Consider the following 22,202-nt stretch of genomic DNA (forward strand, 5'->3'; position numbering starts at 1 on the left):
AGTCTGGTTCCTAAACACAGGCAGACAAGCACACAAAAAGCATCCAGCCCTGTATCCCAGACCTGCTGAGGTTCATACCTAGGACAGAGACAAACATCACCTCCACCCAAATCTGTTAGAAGTCCTTAGACACTTGACAAAGAGCAAAATGCAGCGCCCAAGGAGATTTCTACTGAGCAGCCTGGATGGGGGAGGATGAGCCATGTCTCCACACACCAGTTTGATTTTTATCAACCTGAAGACTTCTTCCATTTATGGGTAATTTGTTTTACCTTGGCTTGCAATGTCAAGCCCAATAATGTGTGCATGCTGCAATTTAAGATTGTGTATACATGGATGATTACACAGCACAATAATTTGTTAAGCCACACTAATTTAATGATATGCTAATACATTCACTATTAGATTTCCTCTTTTCTTAAGAGCATGTGATTTAGTGTGTGTTGATTTAGCATCAGGTTGACTCTCCTTTAGCTTGTGATTAAATTTTCTTTGCTCTGCTTTTTCTCAAAAGAATATTCTGTCACATCAGAGTACAACATTTAGTACAGCATTCAATACAGCATTTTTTCTTTTTCCTCACTGAATTACATCACACTGAATTTAGAAAGCATGCCTGTTTTCTTGGGATCGCTGTGCATTTTTATCATACCCTCTGCAGAACCTGTAACTATTCCCAGGTCAATGAATATAATACTCCATACCAATGATGATTTTTTAGAAATTGCTTAATAGTACTGAGAGTAGGTTAGATTTTTCTCCTTCTCACACTCCAAAAGACCTTCCGATTTCACAAATGGTCAAACATATATGCATATTTGAAACAATATTTTTAGATGCATCAGTTTTAATTTTAGAAAAACTTCATTTAGAGAATATTTTCCTAGTTTTATATGAAAATGGTACACTGGAACTGAATCAAAAGCCTCAATGAAATGAAGATCTATCATAGCCTACTCTTTTTTACCTAATTCCTTAGGCCATTCATCTTGTTAAAGAGGAAAATTAAATTGGCTGACGTGATAGGATGTTGGCAGACCAGCACTGCCTAGTTTTTATCACTGTGTTATCCTCTAGCTACTTATAAATTGCTTGTTGAAAAAGCCACGTCAAAATTTGTGGAGGGATTGTGTTAGGGCTGCAATGGGTTATGTAAGGTACTTGTCTACATTTCAAAATTTTCACACTTCAGCTGTGCTGCTATAGTTAAAACAATAGCAGCCTTCCACAAACCCACTGTCAGTGTCAGTGCAGTTCAACTGGAATAACTATGTTAATTCCAGAGCATGTACTCTGCACCTGATTATTTGGTTCAGCAATTGAAATAAAATATGTCACATCTATGCCCCAGCTTTACTTGACCTTCCTAGTTCATCAGCAATGCCTGTCCTCATTTATACGGGTATGCCTGTAATACTGAGCTGACATTCAGCCATCTGTGAAGCTCTTGTACAAGAAACAGCTTGCTTGTTAGTCCTGAGATCCTTTCCAGATTGCAGAAAGGATCAGCCTATTTTAGGAACTCTTGAAGTCTAAGGGAAGCGAAGAGGTTACTGGAATTTCAGCTAGGAGTGATCAAGGCCTTAGTTCTGATATGATGGTACAGAACTGCTGTAAGGGATGCTCCATGTCATAACATCCAGTGTTGGGATACAGACAAAAACAACCACTAGCTTCTCTAATGCCCTCTCCCTAAATTTCATTCTCATTAAAACTGCTGGCATATTTCTGGAAAATTTTGAGCCTTCCATAAGAGATATTAAAAATGAGAATTCCTTCATAGAAGCAATGAGCCATCAGAATACCAAATGTTGAATTTTATTGGTCTTACTGTCAAGACCTTTCACAGCCTCTTTGAACACCACCTGTCCATGGTGTACCTAGCACCAGCCATTAAATCAGAAGATGTCATCTTCTACCTCCAGGTGCCTCAGGATGCTAAAATTCATCATCTCTGTATTAAATTTTCAAGCAAACGTCTTTCTTGAAATCAATCCCTTCTTGGGAAGACATCCCTGAGGGTATCTTCCACTTCATTATCCCCTCTTTTTCTGGTGGCTGCAAAACAAATGACAGCTGATGGGATGCTGGGATGCTGCTCTTCATTTTAATTAATAGCATCTCACTTTTCCCCATCAATTTCTCTACAACTATCTGTTGTTTCTTATCTATTGGTTGGCCTGTAAATTCTTCATGGTGAGGGAATATTTTCAGTTTATAAATGCACAATGTTGAAATCTACAAGTGGTCTGTAGCATTACAATAGTATATATAATACATGAGCAATAAAAATGTAATGATTCAAGCAACTAGGCACTTTTCTATGCCAAATAAATTTCCATTTTTCATAATTTTTCTGATACCTCCTTTGTTTAGATTAATGTTCATTTCATGCCTACCATGGCTTTTGTCTAATCAAGAAATGTGGCAAAGTATTCATCAAAATTTCTGCTGAGTTGCTAAAGCCATTCCCAAAAGAAGATTTGTCTGCCCTAAAAGGAGCTGAAAACCATGAAGCAGGCTAGAAGCTGTTTTTGGTTATCCTGTTGCAAACAATAAAAACACACAGAGATGCTTGAAGATTCACTTTGTAAAAACAAATCCATTCAGTTACTTCTGTCCACCAATGACTGCTTACAAGTAATTCAGCTTTGGGGTTTTTACAAAAAGAAGAGACTAGTATTCTTTTTGTTATGATACACAATGTTCTCGCTCAAAATCAGTGGATGACATTCTATACCTATAATATCAATGACTGCAAATCAAAACACATCGATGGAATGGCATAGCTTATTCCATTATTTGTTACTTTCCATCAGATTTTATATGCATCTTCCTTTGATTTCAGCTAAAAATCCTATCAAAATTATTTTTATAAGTTATTTCCTAACACCTCAAAGGCTACAAGTCTAAAGTAATATTTTAGTGTTGTCTAAAAATTGCCTAGTTGGAAATGTCAGATTTTAACTAATGCAAAATTAAAAATGTAATAAAGAGTGCACTCTATTTTTTCTCAAAAAATTTAATTGCAGAATTATTTACAGGAGATGAACATAAACAATACATAAACCAATTGAAAGAGGCAGCTTCATAAGAGAGCCATGGGGCAAAATAGTGAAGCACATTTTCTTACAATCAGCTGGAGGTGAGTAGAGAACCAAGAAAAAAAGAATAACTCAATAATAAAACAATTTTCAAATATGTCTTCAAAGTAACAGATAACATTCTGGTAAAGAAGATATTACTGAGAAGCAATAAATTATTGTAGCAATGAAACAACATACTGTACATTCAATTTAGGTATCCTGCATGCTACTAAATAGAATTTATCAAAAGAACCATAAAAGCATGAGAAAGAATTACATAAAATAGTTTAATTCTAGTGAAGTGTAGTTTTATACAGATGGTGAATATTTGGCACTCAGTTCATCCTCATTGTTGATATGATTTCTTATGTATATATATATTTATATATATTTATATATACTTTTAATGATAACTAAACAGCTAGTTTCCTGGTTCTAACATTCCTTGAAGTTCTATAGGAGGCATTTAATTTAGTCCTTAGGCCACACTTGATTATTTTGGCAGGTCCATGGTAAATGAAAGTTTGAGTTTTGTCTCTGTACAGAAAATCCTGCACAGTCATAGTGGCTTTTCTTCAGGAAAGAACAGTTTTAGAGCATATAAGCCAGGCTAGTTGAAAGGGAGTTTTATTTCAGTCAGGAAATTAATGTATAAATTTAACTAAATAATACATACAGGCTGAGCCCTTTTAAAATGAGATGGCCATTCTATTAAAACTCCAAAGGATAAATCAAAGCATGGATATGAGCATGTGGGTTCCATGGTAATTATAAACAAAGCTGGCATGTCTTTGTGAGGACTCTCTTCAGAGACTCAAACCTACTACCGAGCCCTCTGCATGATTCTGACCTTCCTGAAAGGAAAAATGACAAAGTAATGGCACGCTTGCTACCTTGAGTCCTTCCTATCTCAGACTTGCTGAGTCAGATATTGATCTGAATTATATTTATTCAGATCTGATATTTCTTTCTGGTTTCAGTTTCTGAGCACTGATTCTAATACAATTGGGATGAGAACTTAGCCCGGTGCTCTGCAATAATCCATCTCACAAATAAGAAACTTGTATGACAGTGAAGCTTTAGGAATGGGAAATGATGTGTTGAATGAAAAAGTGGCAAGGTAAGAAGAAGAAAATTTCTCACTAATGGACTGTGTTTGTGAATAATGACTATATATTCAAATAAGCCTCCTCCTTATTTATGCTTAGGTGAAAATATCCATGTTTTTGTACCTAGAGAAGTAAAAAATCCTGTCCAACAAAACCAATTTAGAAAAATAACAATTTGGCCATAATAAAATATAGAATTAAATTGCCAGCTGATGAAAACTGTTCTATGTTTGCTCAGTTAAAGAGCAAGCTGTGTAGACAGACTAATTTACCTTAACTACAATCTGACTTCAAAAGCCCAGCTCTCTTCTGGCAATGAAGGGTAATGGGACAAAAGCTGGGTGTATAAAGGTGGATCAGTGAACGTGCAGTCTTCTTCTGCCATCATCTTTTATGAAATGCAATATGAATTTAATGAGAAAAGATCTGGAATACCATTTTTATACAGAATCATAGAATTGTTTATGTTGGAAAAGACATTCAGTAATGAATGCCATGGCCCCTTTCAGCTATTGGAATTTTATTTCATTAAGAGGAGCTGAATCAGCCCACATATGCTGGCCAAATTTTCTTTTGGGCAACATTCCATTTCAATTTTGATTTTATACTTGCTGTCCTGAGCAGCCTATTATGTAGTTAAACAGCTACAGCATTATGCCATAGAGGTAGCTGCATTTCAGAGATAAATTAAGCAATTTCTGTGGATACAGAGGGCTTAATTCCTGACAGGACTCTGTATATGCATATGAGTATGCCATGTTCCTGAAAGATGGTCCCTGGAGGTGAACATGGTGAATAGCTGCTGATGGGCCATGGGGCTGCAGCAGGCAGTGAACCTGCCACAGCCATCAGTGTTGAGGATGAGCTGCAAGAAAGTGGCACAATCTACAGGAATGTGAGTGTTGACTGTGGCTCCTGGGTCTGGTTCTCTGGAACCTTGACAGTGAAAAATCATTATGTGTATATACTGATACATGTAAATATCCTCTTTCTGTTCTGTGCAGTATGAAATGGTGGCCTCTCATCTGCTGATCCTGTCCATGCAGAGAGAGGTGCCCCCATTGCTCTGCCATAAAAGAACCCTTAGGGCTGGGGCTGAGTCTCACAAGAGAGCAGCTGCCCAAACCAAAGCACAATCATCATGCCTCAGTGCTGTGCCCCACGTCATCCCTCGTGTTAGCTGGGCTGGAGGCAGACCTGGGGAGAGAACAGGGTGCCTGGGGAAGGCTGCTTGTGCAGCAAGGACCCCGGATGGATCTCTCCCGCTAAGAAAGTGAGGGAAATGCACTTGAGAAGGGGAGACTTGCCAAGATTCCTGACCAAGAGGGATCAGCTGCCAGTGCCATCAGCTCCTGTGCCTGGCACGACCCAGGAGTCTCCTCCGGCACCCTCCCAGGGAGCTCCTCCACTGCCAGGACCTCACTGCCATTGTCAGGAACAGAAAAGACAGAGGTTGTTCTGGAAGATTAATTTGATGCTCATTACTCCCTGCCTACTCCCTAGGGTATGGTATGAGCACTGATTGCCCTCATCTCTGCTTTGCTCAGGTCTTCCTCTTGGTTCAGTGAGTCTTTTCTTCTCCTTCAGCACAGGCTCAGACTGTGAGGTCCCAGATGCTGGAAGCGTGGAAGGAAATTCCCAGCAGCGTGGGGACAGGTGGGGGAACCCCCAGCATCCCGCCATGCTGGGTTACCTGTCCCAGCTGCAGCCCAGCCTGGAGTTTGTGTGTTGGCTAATAAAGTGCTTGGAGATCCTTCTGGATGAAAGGCACTGTGTAAGTGTGGGTGCCAACCTGTCATAGACCAGGAAGCACCTCTCTAGACATTAAGGGGTTTGCTGATATTCCTTACCTCGAGCGCAGCTGGCCAGTGGTATCCCTGCATCATAAGATGCTCAAGGACCAGTAATGGGAGTAACATTGCTTCACGATTCATTTAAGCTCCCTTACACTGAGGCTCCGGTTTCACAGGTTTTCAGTGCACACAGCTTGACACCTGGAGCTGCCAAACCAGCTCCAGACCTCAAATCAGCATGCACAAACCAGCACTTGATGGGACAGCCTCCAGTGTGCCCTCGCCACTGGTGCCAACTCTGAGATGCTGAGGAGGACATCAAACCCACCAGCTGGGCAGGGCAGGCTCAAGGCTTTGAGTGTAAAAGGCTGAGCTGGGCTGATTGGAGGTCCAGGGGGCCTGCATGGAGAGGGCTGGGGACAGAACAGCGACACTGCCTGAGGTGCCACGGGGCCAGGAACCTCTCCAGGGCACTGCTTCCACAGGCCACGAGGAGGCTGCAGGCCCGTGTGACACACCGTGCCACGGGTGACACTCGTCACAGAGCAGTTACTTGCAAAACCACCCAATGACCAAACGTTCCTTGACTATATACTAGACGCAGTGCTGAGGAAGTAGAGTACTAATTTACTGATACAGCAGGACGTGGGCTTATTTTAAAACAAATAATTTTCATTGTATGAAATATATGTTATATCTATCTATATATATGAAATTCACGCACTTTCCTATGCACACTTTAATTCCTTCCTGACTGATTTCAAATCTAATATAGTGTCAAGGTTTAAGCATGAATTAAAATATCATTTTTTGGTATTAAACTGTACAATGTTGTTCATGTTTGCATTCTGCCAAAGGCCATTCTAATCAGATGGACGTGAAATAATAAAACACTTCATAATGTACTCCACCAAATTACAAAGAATTTCAAATCTAAAAAAATATACAAAGCAAAAATAAGTATGGCAAATATCAATTTTACCATTCAGGCCTTTTTCCTTATCTAAATTTTCTGAATTCTGTTTAGTATACTTGTGTTTTACAGTCAATGACTAAACGAACAGAGACTTTCTATCGTTTTGATGTGTTAGAATACATATAAGCCCAATTAATATTTAATTAAACACCAGACTATTTTGCTATATTCAGCTGTTGTGAGTGGGTCTATACCATGAACTCTCAAAGGAGAAAGCATTCTAGTTCCTATCTTTCTGTTTATTTATATTCCTCCTACTTTGGTTTTGTAACTGACATTTATTTTTGTGATGTGGAGTCAGATTACAATAGATCTGGATATATGTTTATTAAGATACGGTGTTTCTCATGTCAGAGAATGAAGCAATCTGACTTTGATTTATTTGCAAAACAAATATTATACGCATAATGTTATCTTTCTAAACTAACCAGGTGTACAATATGTAAATTGAAATGGCTTATTTGCCTGAAAAAATATAATGTTACCTGTACAACAATTTAATATATTGCACTTCAAAATGTAATGTGCACAGGCAACATTATCAAATTTGTTGGTAGGCATCTAGTTTACTTTTGATTTTTTCCAATTGTTTTTGTGGGTTATTTTAGTTGTTTGGTTTTTTTGTTTGTTTGAACAAGGTGGAACAAACAGAAATCATAGATTCATAAATCTTATACTGAGGATTTTCTTATAGCAGCATAGGAAATGTAGAACACAGGCTCCTCCAAGTCAGCATTATTAGGCCAGCTGGGGTCTCAGTTTATCTGTAATCTGTTTGGTTTACAATTTGTCTCCATAACGTCTGATTACTGGCAGGATCAGGTACAGCTTGTCTTAATTGCTTAATTGACCTGTTGCTGCAGGTAGAAGGGTTCAAGTGAGTAAAGTAAGTGATTCCTCCTGGAAGTGTGCAGAAAATTAGATAAAATGTGTCAGCTGCCATAGGTATATATGTGTACAGGTGTGTGTGTCTCTAGTTTAAATTTCTTCAATCTAGGAAAAATACTGGCTTTGGTTTTGTGTGGATATTCTAATTAGCAGCTCCACTTTAAGATACCAGTTTTCAAGACTAAAGATGCCAGTGTCTGCATGTACTTCTGTGTTTAAAATAGTACAACAAATATAGGAAATAGCATCAATATTGTACACTGCCTCGGATTCAGCTCTTTCCTTAATAGAAAATGCCTCGAAAACGCAAGGGATGGGAAATATAATGTTTCCATCTATAGAAGAATATTTCAGGGATTTATTATTTTTTATTCCTTTTTTTCTTTTTTTTTGTCTTTTTTTTTTTTTTGCATTCTTGAAGGATATACATTCGTCTTGGTTTTTGCTTCAAATATAGTTTAAGGCTATTTGGTAAAGTATATACCAGATACCAGGCTCAATTTACAGGGGTGTCTTCTCACAGGAACTTCTCAAAACTTCATCTCTAAAGATTCGTACTTTGAAGCCAAGCATGCTTTATCAGTTGTCCAAAGACAGAACTCATGCTGAATACCACACACTGGGAAAAGAGAGGGAAAAAACCAAGCAACCAAACAAAAGAAAACAGATTTGAAGCAATGTCAGATCTGCAAAACCTATGGTACTTCACGTTTTCACTCATCCGTCAGGCTGCAGGGTGTATGGGATTTGGATTTAAAGTGCTCAACAGGTGAAGAACCAAAGTGCTTGAGTATAATTAAAGAATTGTTCTGCCTATGGCTAAATACATTGCATTTGTTAAAGCAGGTAAACGGGGAATGTGGTAGCTGGGGCTGTCTGTCTCACTGAGTTCTCATTCTTTTCACCTAAACTTGTGTTCAATAAGATTCAAACCTTGGTATTGGGGGCTGCATGTTGCTCATTTTATTGCGTCTTCACCTGAAGACTTCTAGGTGCTGGATTGCTTGGTTGGCTCTGGAAGGTTGGTGAAGTGGAATAATTCTGTCCTAATTTGTTTTAAATGAAAGCCTCTTGACTGTGGTAGCTACCACTTCTCTCTGACAATATGAGGCGTGAAAATTTATTATTTTCCTTATATTCCATAGCTGGAAATCACTTATCTCTTGAGTCAGTTTTTTTTTCCTATGTCTGAAGCAAGAAAGAACCTTGTTCTTGCCATAAATGATACTGCATAGAAAAATAGTTCTAAAAAAAATTACAATTGTAAACCACAGTTCACCTTTACCTTAACATAACCATTTAAACTTATATATACTTACCACTCACATTCATATTTCTTAAACTGTTTACAACATCACAACTGGCATTTTAAACAAGCAAGATTTTTTTGTTCTCAAGGATACCCTGGAAACTCAATTGTTATAACAATTTGAGAGTTTGAAATAGTACATATAGCACAGCTCTTGAAATGAAAGAGAGAAGGTTTATAAAATAAATATTAACATGTAAAAGAACAGTTAAAAATGCAATGAGTGGTCCAAAGGAGCAAGTATAACTTTTTCTTTACTCGTCTTACTACAGAAGATCTAACTTTTTAAGGCTTCCGTTTTCCTTTCACCATCACTCAAGTCCTCTTGCATTACAATTTTGCTTAGGTTTCAGAGTGTCGTTATACTGCTAACAGCAAACGTTTCTTAGTGGACATTCCCACCATCACCAGACTTGTATGCTTCTTGGTTTCTGATGAACTTTGGAGTTTTAGTGGCTGGATATCCCTGTTCATCTTCAGAAACTTGAATGAGATGAGAGGCCTAATGTTATTTTGCAGTAACAAAGATGAGAAGAGTGGCAGAGCGCATGGGTAAATATGTTAGCTGGATTCTAGGAAAAGAAACTGAAGGTCAAGGAGATAAATGGGTTCTTTCTTTCCTGCTCTTTACATTTGTAGCACCTTCTACTTGGATTAGCTAATGCCTCTAGTGAATGGTGAGATGCACCCATTTATAGTTTGTTTTTCTTATCCCTAATTATCACACATTTTATAAAAATATAAATAACAAAAAGTAAGCTGGGTTCCATCTCAAGAGGTGTTTCTTGTTGTCCTCTGAGAATATATTGGATAAGTCAGGTCTTGACAAGCCCTATCCATTGTAGCTGATTGTAAGTCAGACAATAAATACAAAAAGAAGTCGTTCTTGCGGTGAGCTCAGCAAATTCTGAGGAAATCAAAAGCATTCCACTGTGCTTATGGCACAAAGAACACAACATCAAGGGCATATTTAGTGGAGAGAATGAGACAAAAATTACCAGGTAAGTGACAAACTGTACAAGCATTTTGTTTAAAAAAAGGAACTCTGCAGCATTCTGTCTTTAAAGCCGGGTTTGAGCCTCTGGGATATAGATCTCAATGCTGTCTGCACGCTCTGTGGCTGAATTCTGCCGGAAAGAGGCTGCTCGCTTGGCAGCCATCAGCCGTCTTCTGGCTTCCTGCCGCTGTCTGTCAGGTAGGTCCAGAGATTTTTCTCTTGTGATAGGGAATTTTCCTTTTGGGGGCTTCTTTGGTACAGGAGGAGGAATCTTTCTTTCTTCCTGCAACAGGGCATTAAAACTAAGGGTGAACTGTGTGTAAAAGGTACTTGTCAGCAGAGCATGCACATCAAAGACATGAAATGCAAAATACTGATTACATACATCAAGCATGCTCAATTTGTGCTTGCCCATCAGCTGACTAATGGATTACATGAACAGCTATCCACACTAGGGACACTGACAAACCCTCTTATTTGACAACCATTATGCATTCTATGGTCCTGTGCCTGAAAAAAGACTGCGCTTCCTTCCAGCATCCTTGCAGGTATTGGCACATGCAACCTGCACACCTCACTTTCATATGGATTTGTTTGATTTAAGCTGACACATTATTACACTCATTATAAACAGAAACACGCACTGTCTCTCCAATAAGAATTCAGCGCATCTGTGTGGTCTGATCAAGTGAAAAGACTCTCTAAGATTAGCAGGACAGGATTTTTGATTAAATTAATCATACTGAGTTTAGCCTCAGCTGGATATGAGATAGCAGCTGTGTATACATGTCTATTAGTTTAGTCTCCTTCAGGAATTGCTCTATGGAAACATTCAAGCGCCATCCAGAGAGAGAACATAGGGCTAATTGTTCTGCTTGCAAGCCTGGGCCATTTTAAAGAAAATTTATTCTGAAGAATTATCAAATTATAAAGTGAAGTCAGTAGATTTTGTTACAAAAGGAGCTGTAAATTTCTCTGCAGGTGTTAAATCAAGAATCGTTTTGACCATTTAGAGAGTGTAAAATATCATATGAGGGCCTATAACCAAGGTATTTTACACTAATTTAGGTTAGAAGAAATGGACCTCTGGAGGTGATTTCATATAGTTTCAATTCAAAGTGACTTGAAATTTGATGCAAATTTGAAGTTAAATCAGTTTGGTTTGGTTTTGGTTTGTTTTTTCTTTTATTTTTTTATTTTTTTATTTTTTAATTTTTTATTTCATGTTTAATACTGGACTGTATAGCCCTGAAGATGAAGACTCCATAACTTCATTTATATAGGTATAGTTACTATGATAGATCTTTTTGCTATATAATTTCTTAAAGTAATGGTAATAGTCCAGAGTATGGGCTGTTCCTTATGGAGAACACAGTTAATTTGATGCACAGCAGGATTCAAATAATACAAAAATTGAACTGATACGCTTATGGTTTACAGACTCCTCATTGGGTTTTTTTTTGTTTTGTTTGGTTGGGTTTCTTTGGTTTTTTTTTAACTAATTGTGCCATTCTACTATCCAAATGCAATAGCAAAGACTAAATAACTAAGTTTATTTAAAAACATACTTCTGCATTAAACAGGAACAGTGCAACAGCCTGGGATGCTATTCCCCATTATAGCCAGTTCTGCCTGTCTTTATTTTCTCTATCTCCTGTTTTCATAAAAGCTCCATTCCTGTCATCCCATCTTATTTTCTTTTCCACGTTTAGTTATTTCCCTCTTAGGAATATCACTGTTGCTGTCACTATAATGATTTCTTACTTCCAGTTGCCACTAGTAAGCAAGAGTTGCAAACTCACCATCCACCAACCCGTTGGCTGAAAATTAAAATCCAAGAGGAGCATGAAGAAATGAAAAAGTTGTCAAAATGCCTCCTAATTCCTCCCAAACCAAACAAATATTCACCTGAGGCCAACAGTACTGACTCAAACCAAATGCTGTTTTCATCTGACTGATACAATAATAAGCAAGGACAGTGGGATAATCAAGGTAAGGGATGAAGTTCTAGAGAGGGGAAAGGCAGTTCACAATTACACTGCTTTTATGGGCAATTTTTCACCTTTGGATTGGAAGCATCTCCCAAGTGGTGGAGTTGCAGAGCAGAGGTGCAGTGAGCTTACCAGCAGTGCTTTGTCCCTCAGAAGGATGTCAGCTGAGCTTTAGTATGACCTGTGCTATGTTCTGTCACATGCTTTTCTCTCATTCCAGTTCTGTTATCATTTGTGTCATGCAGGCAGGGTTAAACACTGCAGTGTTCAAGTTTGAGCTGTCCCAAATGTAGCAGAGTGCTGAATTTACCTTGTGTGAATTCTTGGGCTATTGTCTTCCATCTGAATTAATAAGAATATATTTCTCTTCTAGCCTTTAGAATGTGAATCAAATAATTTGAACAAAAGTGTCATGGAGTAAACTAACTTAGCAAAATTCATTTTATTTATTATATAATTCAGCTCAACATTGTTAAAAAAGAAAAGACTCCTGACATCTGATAAAAGTTTCCATGTAAAAATTGGGCCATGCCAATTAAATACTTCCCAGGGTTAGAAACCTATTGTGTTTCACTATTGTATTTAACACAAGGATCCTGCAGAACTACAAATGGGGAGTAAATGGTATTGTCCATAGTCTGCTTACCTTCCTTTCAGGTGATTCTATTATTTTCCATTCATTGAGTTTCAACTGGTGCAGTTCATCAAACTTCATGCTGACATCTTCGATTGAGAGCTGCAGTAAGTCCCAGAAACCTGCAAGGTCCTGGGAAGTTGGTCTTGGCATGGCACTCGGGTCCTGTAGCGCACAAAGGAGAGAACATGAATACTCCAGGAGGCTTTCAGCGGCGTGCACTGAGGCAGGAAGGGCATGGTGCCAGGTTTCATTGCTGCAGCAGTGCTCAGAGCTCAGGCTCTGCGTGCTCTGCAGCTGGGAGCTGGGACCGGAAAGCTGTGCCTCCTACACAACCCAAACATGAATGAGTTGGATGTCACACGCCAGCCTTCCTGAATGTGCGGCATGGGAAGTTCCTTAGCACCATATGCTGTGCTGACCTGCATTTCTAAAAAGGAACAAGCTGACAGCCTCTGTCTGCTGATTATTAAAGGCAAGGGGAGCGTGGTTTGTATTCCAGCCAGCCTGAAGTCTTCCTGGTTCAAAATTACATTCATGATAGCTGATTGAGACAAAACAATGCCACCAAGACGTCACCCTATGCTGAACTTGATGTTTACATTGTCTTCAAACGTATACATGGAGTATGAAATCTTGATGGGGTGCTTGGAGTTTGTTCTCCAGGGAGGTGAATCACACTCAGGAACTGGGAAGACACTACCACCAGGTAATGCAATTAAGAGGCTATGTGTGCTTAAGACTTAATGGAGCAAACATTGGTGGTGACAATTAGCAAGATGATCCTGTATTTGATAATTAACCTGATGCCAGTGCTGGATAAAAATTGTATTATAAGGTAGTATGCAGACTCTTAACCCTATACTCTCTGAGCACTGGTACTAGTTCAAGAAGAGAGCTTTGCCACTTTATTGAAATAGGGCTTAAATGGTAAACATGGCTGTGAAGGTGTTTCATGCCTTTTTCCTTCAGGACAGAAGGAAGCCATTAGGTGGCCTAAAGAATGGAACTGGGAGAGAGAACGTCAAAACTATGCCAAACAGAATCTGGATCTCTCCCTTTCTGGCCAAAAGCTGAAAAGACTAGTTTGCTATGTCAGCATCACTGCTGTTATGGCAGGCTCTGTTCCCCACCTTCTTCAAATCTAGTGATCAAAGGCATTTTATATTTAAACACAACCCCACAGCTGTCTAGAAACTGGGAGATAAGTCAGCATTGCTGTTGAATCACACATTTCTAAGGGTTTTAAGCTTGGAACTGCTGCTCAAACTTGGGTTTACAGATGCCACTGTGGGACATTAGGGCCTGGAACTGAGCATGACAACATGCAGTGTCACCCATATCTAGGCCCTACTGTAATCTGGCCGAAGAACAACTTACAAGTCTTCTTCACTAGAAGAAAGTTTCCTTTTAATAGGGAGCTTCAGGGACTTAAGAGAACTGACCATATAGATTATAACAGACATCTGGGAAACGTTACAACTCCACATTAGTGTTTACTGAAAACTACTTCATTGGGTGGATCCCAATATGTTACAAAACAGTTTAAAATTTATGTCAGTGGGGTTACATACTCTACAGAGGTCAATATTTCAGGTTTTAGGAACTGACTCCCTGTGTGAAATTCATGAGGGGAGTCCCACAGCAGTCTGTCTTATCTTGCAGTATGTTGTCTCCTGCCTGGTCTCCTCACTCACTCTCCCCAGTTTCCTCCAAACAGCCAGAAAATGATTCCACTCATTGCAAGGGCATTTCCTTCTGAATCAAGGCTAATTACTGTTCTGTACCTTTGTGCACCCCACTCTGCTCACAGTGTTTGTGAAGACCATGGCCTCCAGCCCAACTCTTGCAGAGGGCTGTGCCATGTATGCTCTGGACACAAGAGGGCTGCCTCCTGCTTCTTACACATCCACAGTTCATGAATAAATGCTGGCACAAATGAGGACTATTACAGCAAACTAAGTTTAGAAAAGATTGGCTTAAACCTGCTTCTTCTCAGAAACTGCTTATTTATTTGTATCTTACTTGGAATTTAGCTTTGCAGCCCTCTTTTTGAAGGAGGCCTGAAGCAAGCAACAAGCACCTAGATAGTGCTCAAGCTGCTCTGTTTTAGCCTGCAGCCATGACATACAAGCTGAGCAGGATCTGTGCTGACTAGACAACATGGAGAAGGACACTTCAAAGAAAAAAAAGGGTGTTACAAAAAGTAATGTTAATAATGCAAAAGAGACTAGTTATTAATCAGTAATGACATTTTCTTAAGTAGTTTATGGGAACAGTATACATGTAGGATATATGTATATATATCCTACATGTATACTGTTATACTATATATATAGCCAGAGTCATAAAATGGAAAACTTCATTGAAGCTTACATTTCTAAGAATTTACCCTGAGAGTCTTTGATAAGAGCTCCTAACACAAAGCATAATCAAATGTGCCATTTGAAGTTCCCATGATCCTTTAGAAAAGTTCATATGTGGCATTCATGGTTAAATTTCAGTTTGAGTAAGTATATTTCTCTGAAACCCTTGTTGCATTTTGAACTGGCACAATTAAATGCTGTTGTTCTGTGTCCTACATTTAAGCTTATAGATGCTGAACACTGTCAGAGAAACTGCCACGTGGCAGCCCTGTACATGCTGGATGTTTTAGAGACAGGGAATACACAAGCTGGCAGCATTCCCCAGAGGCACTGAGGTGCTGCCTTAGGAGCCTATGGAAACCCTGCTGTATGTATGCACTAAGTGACTATTTAGCAACAAACTTTATCATTAGGTGTAGGAAGAAAAGCCTTCAGACTATAGTCAGTTTTGCAGTTGCTGCTTTCTTCAGAGCCCATTATTGATTTAATGAAAGTGAAGGATTTTCAGAACCTAAATCCTGCGAGTGGGGTTAAGCTGCTGTTATGGACTTCAGAGGTTTATTATCCAAAAGAGAAAAAGAGAAGTAAAAACTTGCCATTTTTTGGTTTTGTTGTCTACAAAGTTGTAGATTTTTCCTTGCAGTCTCTATTGCTTTTGCAGTAATGAATTGTTCTTTCTCCCAAACAGCTGATGGCTGTGCTGAGCAGGAGCTACACTTGCTATTACAGTAATGCTCTCAAGCACAAGTGCTGGGCCCACTTGAAGATAAATGGAGTGGAGGTTAGGCTCTCCAAATCTTAGTTTGCACAGTTTAATCAATCAGGTAATGGAGGGTGTTTTTAAATTTGCAGAGAGAAAGTTTCAGACAATGTTGAAGATTCCCTTCTTTTGGTATGAAACAAATTACTAGATAGGAGCACACATCATGTAATTGATAATACAGATGTGCTCAATTCTTGCTTGTCAGACTTTGTATATTTCCTCTGTTATTCTGTAACAGCTTTTAAAATTCTTGTTTTGACAGAGTTTTTGATAACCGGATCCTTTCTTAATGAGTACCATGTATCCTAATATTTTCTATCAGAAGGTATGACATTTTTGGCATTATTTTCTCAGTATAATTTCATTGCAGGTATTCTGAATGTTTAACTTTATGGGTGGAAAGTAGCAAGTAGGTCTTTGCAGAACAAATGTTCTGCCTTGGAAGTTATGTGACAAATCCCAACAGGCAAAGTATGTAAGCAGACTATAGGTTATGTCTGCTGTCATGCACACAACAAAATCCAGTACTTTCAAGATATGAGGTTTAGGGACAGTCAGAAGGAAAAGGTACACTTGCTATTTGAGAGAGGCAAAGAAAGGTTTTCTACCACGAGCTGTAGCAAGAAGAATTACGTTCTTCTATTGGTTAGTATCATCTTGCCACAGCTTTTGTATCACTGATGGCTGCTGTCATATTAATGAAGATAACATTTAGAATTGAATTAGTCTCTAATGAACTTCCAGAACAATAGCAGTAACCCTCATAAGTAATATAATGTATCTGTTCCTTTAGCCCCAGGACATCTCATATATAATTGGCAACAAATTATCCAACTTAATTTCATGAACATTATAGATATCTCATTTCCATGATTAGTCCTATTTTCAGGTACGTAGAAAGCTGGATCATGTATTCTCCTCTATTCTATTTTATGATTTTCCACTGAATTTAATGTGAAAATTTCCCCTTTCCTTATGTGAAATATGGTTACTATATTAGGGTATTGCAAAAATAAGCCATGATGTTATGTCTCAGAAAACTTGTGTTTGTTCCCTTCTAATTTTCTTTTGTTTATTAAAGACAGCAAAAAGAGAAAAGCAAAACATAATCAGACTGAAATTACTGAATTTACATATATGCTTAAAAATATCTACCAACATCATACATAAGGACTAAGTTTAAAAAAAGGGGGAAATTGATGTGGGACGAGAAAACAACATTTCAGAATGCTACTGCTCAGATGCACTACAGTTGTTTTTGAAGTAAAAATATTAAACTCTAAAATTTAAAGTGGCATTTTGTGGAATATTATGGATGAATAAACTTAAACTCTTCAAGAATAACCAGGCAAAGTGACTTACCAGATTTTGCTGACAAAGCCAATAAAATTGCTGGAATTTCTGAGACATGAGGAGCTGAGCACTTCCAACAGCACTTCGGATCTTACCTAGGACTAAGCATACAGATGGATTACTACTAATAAATGGTTTTTGGCAGTAAATACAACATCCATCTCAAAAAAAAAATGCAGATGAAGTTCCTGGTTATTTTAAAATGGAAGTAAATATTTGGTTTTGTTGTTTGTGATTATACACATGAAGACTGAAGTATAGGAAAACTCAGTGGCACCTTATCTTTTGGCAATAATGAATGAATAATAAATGATATATTAATAAGTCAAAACAGCTTAGACTTAAGGAAGTAGAAAAGGAAGTAGAAAAAACTAAGGGACTATATTCAGCTTTCTGAAGTGGGCATCCATCAATCCATATGATTTTGAAAACACTCTTAAATTTCAAAGTAAATGACACTCCTCCCATTTACATTTGCTCATGTAAATTGAGAGCTGTTGAAATTGTCTTGCCTCAAGAACCAGTTGGATGTCTCTTCCTTCTGATGTCAAAGGCACGTGTACCTTAAATTATACCTTCTGGTTCTGTGACTGCAAATTACTTCACTCACTGTGCTTGTGTGGGTGATCCCTGGGTGAGATCTCTTTATCTGTTCTGAGGGTAAAGTTACTACATTCAACTGTAATATAACATATTCCTACCATAAGGATTGAATCCTCACAGAATTACATCTCTGAGACATGTTTGGTACACCCTTTAGGAATTACAGGTTGTCTTCCCAGGAAAATATACAAAGTCCTCAGCACAGGAGCTTCAGACAAAGTGGGACACAAACAGGTGCTCCAGGACTTTGCTGAACCAGCATCAGCCCCCATGGATGTGTTGGTATTTCCTCACTGTCCATGTACATGTCCATACATTATGCACTGGGGAAAATGACCAAACTCATTGTACTTTGTTTCCAAGAGTCATCTGTCTAAATTAAGTTTTTTGAATGCATTATAATTAGTGATCTGAGTTCAGCAGCTCAGCCATGTTAGGCACTTATTTTTAGATGAGCTGAATTTCCTCCTGGAGATGTCTCTGTCCTTCTGTTCACAGTACTACCTGAGGGGATTGGCTTATCTCTAAGAAACTAACTCATCCTGACTCCCACATCTGCTGGGATAAATGCCACACTTTGGTAGGTGGCATCATGCTTTTCTATACCTTCCTACATACCCTTTCCTACAGTTCCTTTCCTCCACATCCATGTCTATGATAAAAAAAATAATTTTTAAAAAGCATTATAAACTGTGGTCTCAGTAGAAAAATTATTTTAGCTGGAGAATTTCCAGATCTTTAAATAATGTTAAAGATATGGACAGGTGGGGTAAATGTAGACAGGAATTACTCTGATATATTTTACTTCAATTTAGAGAAGCCAAGTTTGATAATTCAAACGGGATGTTAAGTGTAAGTGTGGAACAAAGCTGATACAGCACAACTGATCTGCAGCCCCTGATATAGGAAACATTAGAATGTGGCAGGGCTTATAATTTTGTTGTTATTTAGAATAAGTACAGGAGGGCATGTGAAAACAGTATTTTGGTAGTAGGTTTTACATTTTAATTCTACTTTCTTTAGACCAGTGAAACATCTGCTCACCTACAAGTAGTAGCAAGAGATAATTTAAAAATTTTGTTCTCTACTTAAAGTCTCAGTAACTTTCAAGGCATGTGCTAATATGTAGAGCTGTGGTTCTCAAAATCTATTCCATTTTCTGTTAGGCAAACAGTACAGCTGTGCCACAACACTAAATTAAACAGAAATATACATAATTCATCAGTCCTGTGTGACATCCATTGTAGAGGGGTTAAGTGGTTCAGGGCTGCATGAGTAATTCACTAAGGTTTGTTTTTGTTCTGTTGGCCAAATGAAATAAATCATTTTAATTGGTTTAGGGTTTTTGATCATCAAACCCCTCACTTTCCTCTACAGTGTTATTGGCATACAGGAAGGAATATTTGAGTGTTAAAACCTGCACAAACATACAGAAACTTAAATAAAAATAAGTGTTTCATTTGATCTAACACAAATTGCTTTAATTCGGTTTTCAACATTTTTAATAAAGGCAATGACTTTAGTGACAAACAGCCTTGTATCCTCCTTTTTTCTCTTGGTGATCTGTAGCTTAGGACATTAGACAAACTCCCAGTGTGGGATCAGAGGTCCTCCTTTTCCAGGATGAGGAATTATTCTGCAGCAGGTTCCTGACATCACCTATTCCATGCTATGTTCAATGATTCACTGGGCAAAAAAAGAGTGAGGTTGACTCCACGGGCTGATGGTTATAATGGTTGTCTCTAGTGACTAAAGTTCAGTTTTAGTTTCCTCTGCTTAATTTTGCAGTTGGTAGCTCAAATACATAGTCTGAGTAAGGGACATTGCTTTTAGCTCTTCTGCAGAAATATAGGTCTTGACAGAATCTATATATGTCTGATATTTTCTAGTGAACCTCAGCTACCCAAACCCTCATTCTAAATAAACATTAATTTTATCTTCATTATCATGAAGCATCATGATGTCAACAAGCATTAGTGATTTAAGGCCCAGTCAGACTGGTCAAGATTTAGGCACTGGCAACGTAGCATTTTGGTGGGATACACATTTGTCAGGGATATAAGGCTGTGATGGTTGTATGTGCCATTGAGTCACAGTGCTGAATACACATGTATAATTACAGCCCTAGAATTTACTAAAGATCTAACTCTATTTCCATTTTAATAAGTAAATCAGATGTAATAAAACATAGAGGTTAGAATCTCTCATATTCATGCTACTCTGCCTTGCTGTAATTAAATTAAAGTATTAAAACACTTCAACTCATAATCTGTAGCACAATATTAATAGACATCCAAAGCCTTGTTATTAATTTCATGCATTGGGGAATTATTCTGATGAGTGCAGATTGATTATCTCCATGAAAAAATGATGAATGTTAGAGACTGAAGAGATTGAGATGTTTGGTGATGACTAGAAGATTTTTCTTGTAAATAAATGATGACAGAATCTACCAATACACATAAATAGACATAATATTCATATAATCCATAAACCTCCTTGCATCAGGATAATTTTGCATTTGCCCAAATGTCAGGAAAACACAACCTTAATTTTCCTCCCTGAGGCATATGAAACATTCAATTTTTTTTGTATGGTCCTGTATGACTTTAGCTCTGAAGACATACAAAACCCTGACCATGACTTCAGTAAGAGTAGGCTCAGGATTTACACCCTGATTAGAGATTGTGTCAATTGCACAATTAACACAATGGTGTCTTTTCCCTGTATGTGCGGAATTGCTTGAGAAATTCTGCAAAACCTTGTAATCAAAAATGATTTCATATCACAAATGTAGAGAGGGGAAAGTTAGATCTGTATTGATGAAATTGATTATAATCTGATGCTGTAACTCTGATCTTGACAGGTTAAAAGCTTTGTTCAATTGTGCCACTGCTTCACCAGCAGTGAAAAACTGCTAACAATCAATGTGCTTCTGGCATTCATTACTGTCTATTTAAATTACATAATTTTAATTTAAATTTTCATTCCATCCATTCCATTTCATCTTTTCATTCCCCCCTATATTTGTAAATAAATTACTCCACAATCTGAAATAATATGCCTGGAAAAATATTGAAACTGGCATTTAGTTCACCCTCCTAACTCAAAGTAGGGCACGATATTTGTCTAATCTCAAAACTTAAATTAGTAATCTTTAGAAATATCATTTTACTATCAACAGAGCATCTAGAGACAAAAATAAACATATAATGCTCAGATGGCATTTTAGGACAGCACAGCCCCCATCTGGCAGTGCTCTGGAGGGTAATGGGACCCTTGTTCACCAATGGGGATTTACTGCAAATTTGTTTTTTACCTCAACAAAGCTAAGTTCAAAAAGGAGAAAATTTCAGCAGAACAATAAAAATGCTGTGAGGAATTATTGGATGCCACATGTAGGACTTTACAGACTGTTTCAGTACAGTTGACATTCTTTAGTCATTCACAACACTCCAATTGGAAATTTCAATGTCTCCTGAAGCATAGGTTTGTGAAAAGCATTAGAAAATGATGTCAGTAATTTCTCTTTGGTTAAAGGATAACCTATATTTGGTCAAACACCTAAGAAAGCTTTTATGGATAATTAATTCATGAATATACTAAAATCAATTGGCTGTGAGGTTTTTTTGTTGATTTTTATTCACCTAAAATTATGGGAGATTTTACTCTGTGTTTTCTATTACTATTCAGTCCTATTAGTACTGTGAAAATATCAGCTAGAGGATTAGCAAGGAATGGTCCAGTATCCATGGAATTAAGTGGAATGGGAGAGAGAGGTGATACTTTGAGCTCCCACTCTAATATCTTTATTTTCTTTCCCCACTAGAGATCAGTTTACTGCTATGCCAGCAGAGCTGCTAACCACAATGCAGGAGATACCAACAAAGCAACATTTCTGCTGGCATAGTTTACCCTATAGTTAATTTTTGCACCTATCTAAGGATTTTTATGTGAGAGTAAACTCTGTGGAGCTGTTCCCCATAATGAAGCTCTCCAGTGGCCAAGCAGGTGGCACTGAGAAACCCAGGGTTGTCTTCTTTCCCCTGCCAAGCCCTGCCTGCAAGCTGTGGGCAGGGACTGCAGTTCCCTCTCCCTGCTCTGCTCTCCCTGCTCCCATCACTGTGCTCATGGGATGCAGAGCCCTGACCTTCTTGGTCTTCAATCGCTTTGTGACGCTTGAAATTGTTTTCCTTGTCATCACCTACACACGAATCCCAAACACAATTTTCAGGGTGTAAAACTGAAACTCCAGTCAGCACCCATGAGAAACACATATCTTTGCCTGGAGGCACCCTGTGAGTGCAAGTGACCAGATGTCTAACCCTGGGAAC

General features: G+C 38.2%; 1 protein-coding gene across 27 annotated transcripts in view; it reads right to left on the minus strand.

The window, feature by feature from the left end:
• Nucleotides 1–3,004: 3,004 nt before the first annotated feature.
• DLGAP2 (DLG associated protein 2) overlaps nt 3,005–22,202 on the minus strand; it is a 458,493-nt gene continuing 439,295 nt past the window's right edge. For 25 of the 27 annotated variants that reach the window (XM_077174995.1, XM_077174994.1, XM_077174996.1 and 22 more), the window contains 4 exons: nt 17,275–17,366; nt 12,796–12,948; nt 11,961–11,978; nt 3,005–10,441 (listed from right to left, as the gene is read on the minus strand). In XM_077174995.1, the coding sequence (XP_077031110.1) occupies nt 10,223–10,441; nt 11,961–11,978; nt 12,796–12,948; nt 17,275–17,366 (482 nt within the window). In that variant the 3' untranslated portion in view covers nt 3,005–10,222. The remainder of the gene's footprint in view (nt 10,442–11,960; nt 11,979–12,795; nt 12,949–17,274; nt 17,367–22,202) is intronic. The other 2 variants (XM_077175010.1, XM_077174986.1) reach the window with 1 other exon arrangement.

The sequence above is a fragment of the Agelaius phoeniceus genome, chromosome 3, assembly GCF_051311805.1.
Source record: "Agelaius phoeniceus isolate bAgePho1 chromosome 3, bAgePho1.hap1, whole genome shotgun sequence".
Classification (NCBI taxonomy): Eukaryota; Metazoa; Chordata; class Aves; order Passeriformes; family Icteridae; genus Agelaius; species Agelaius phoeniceus.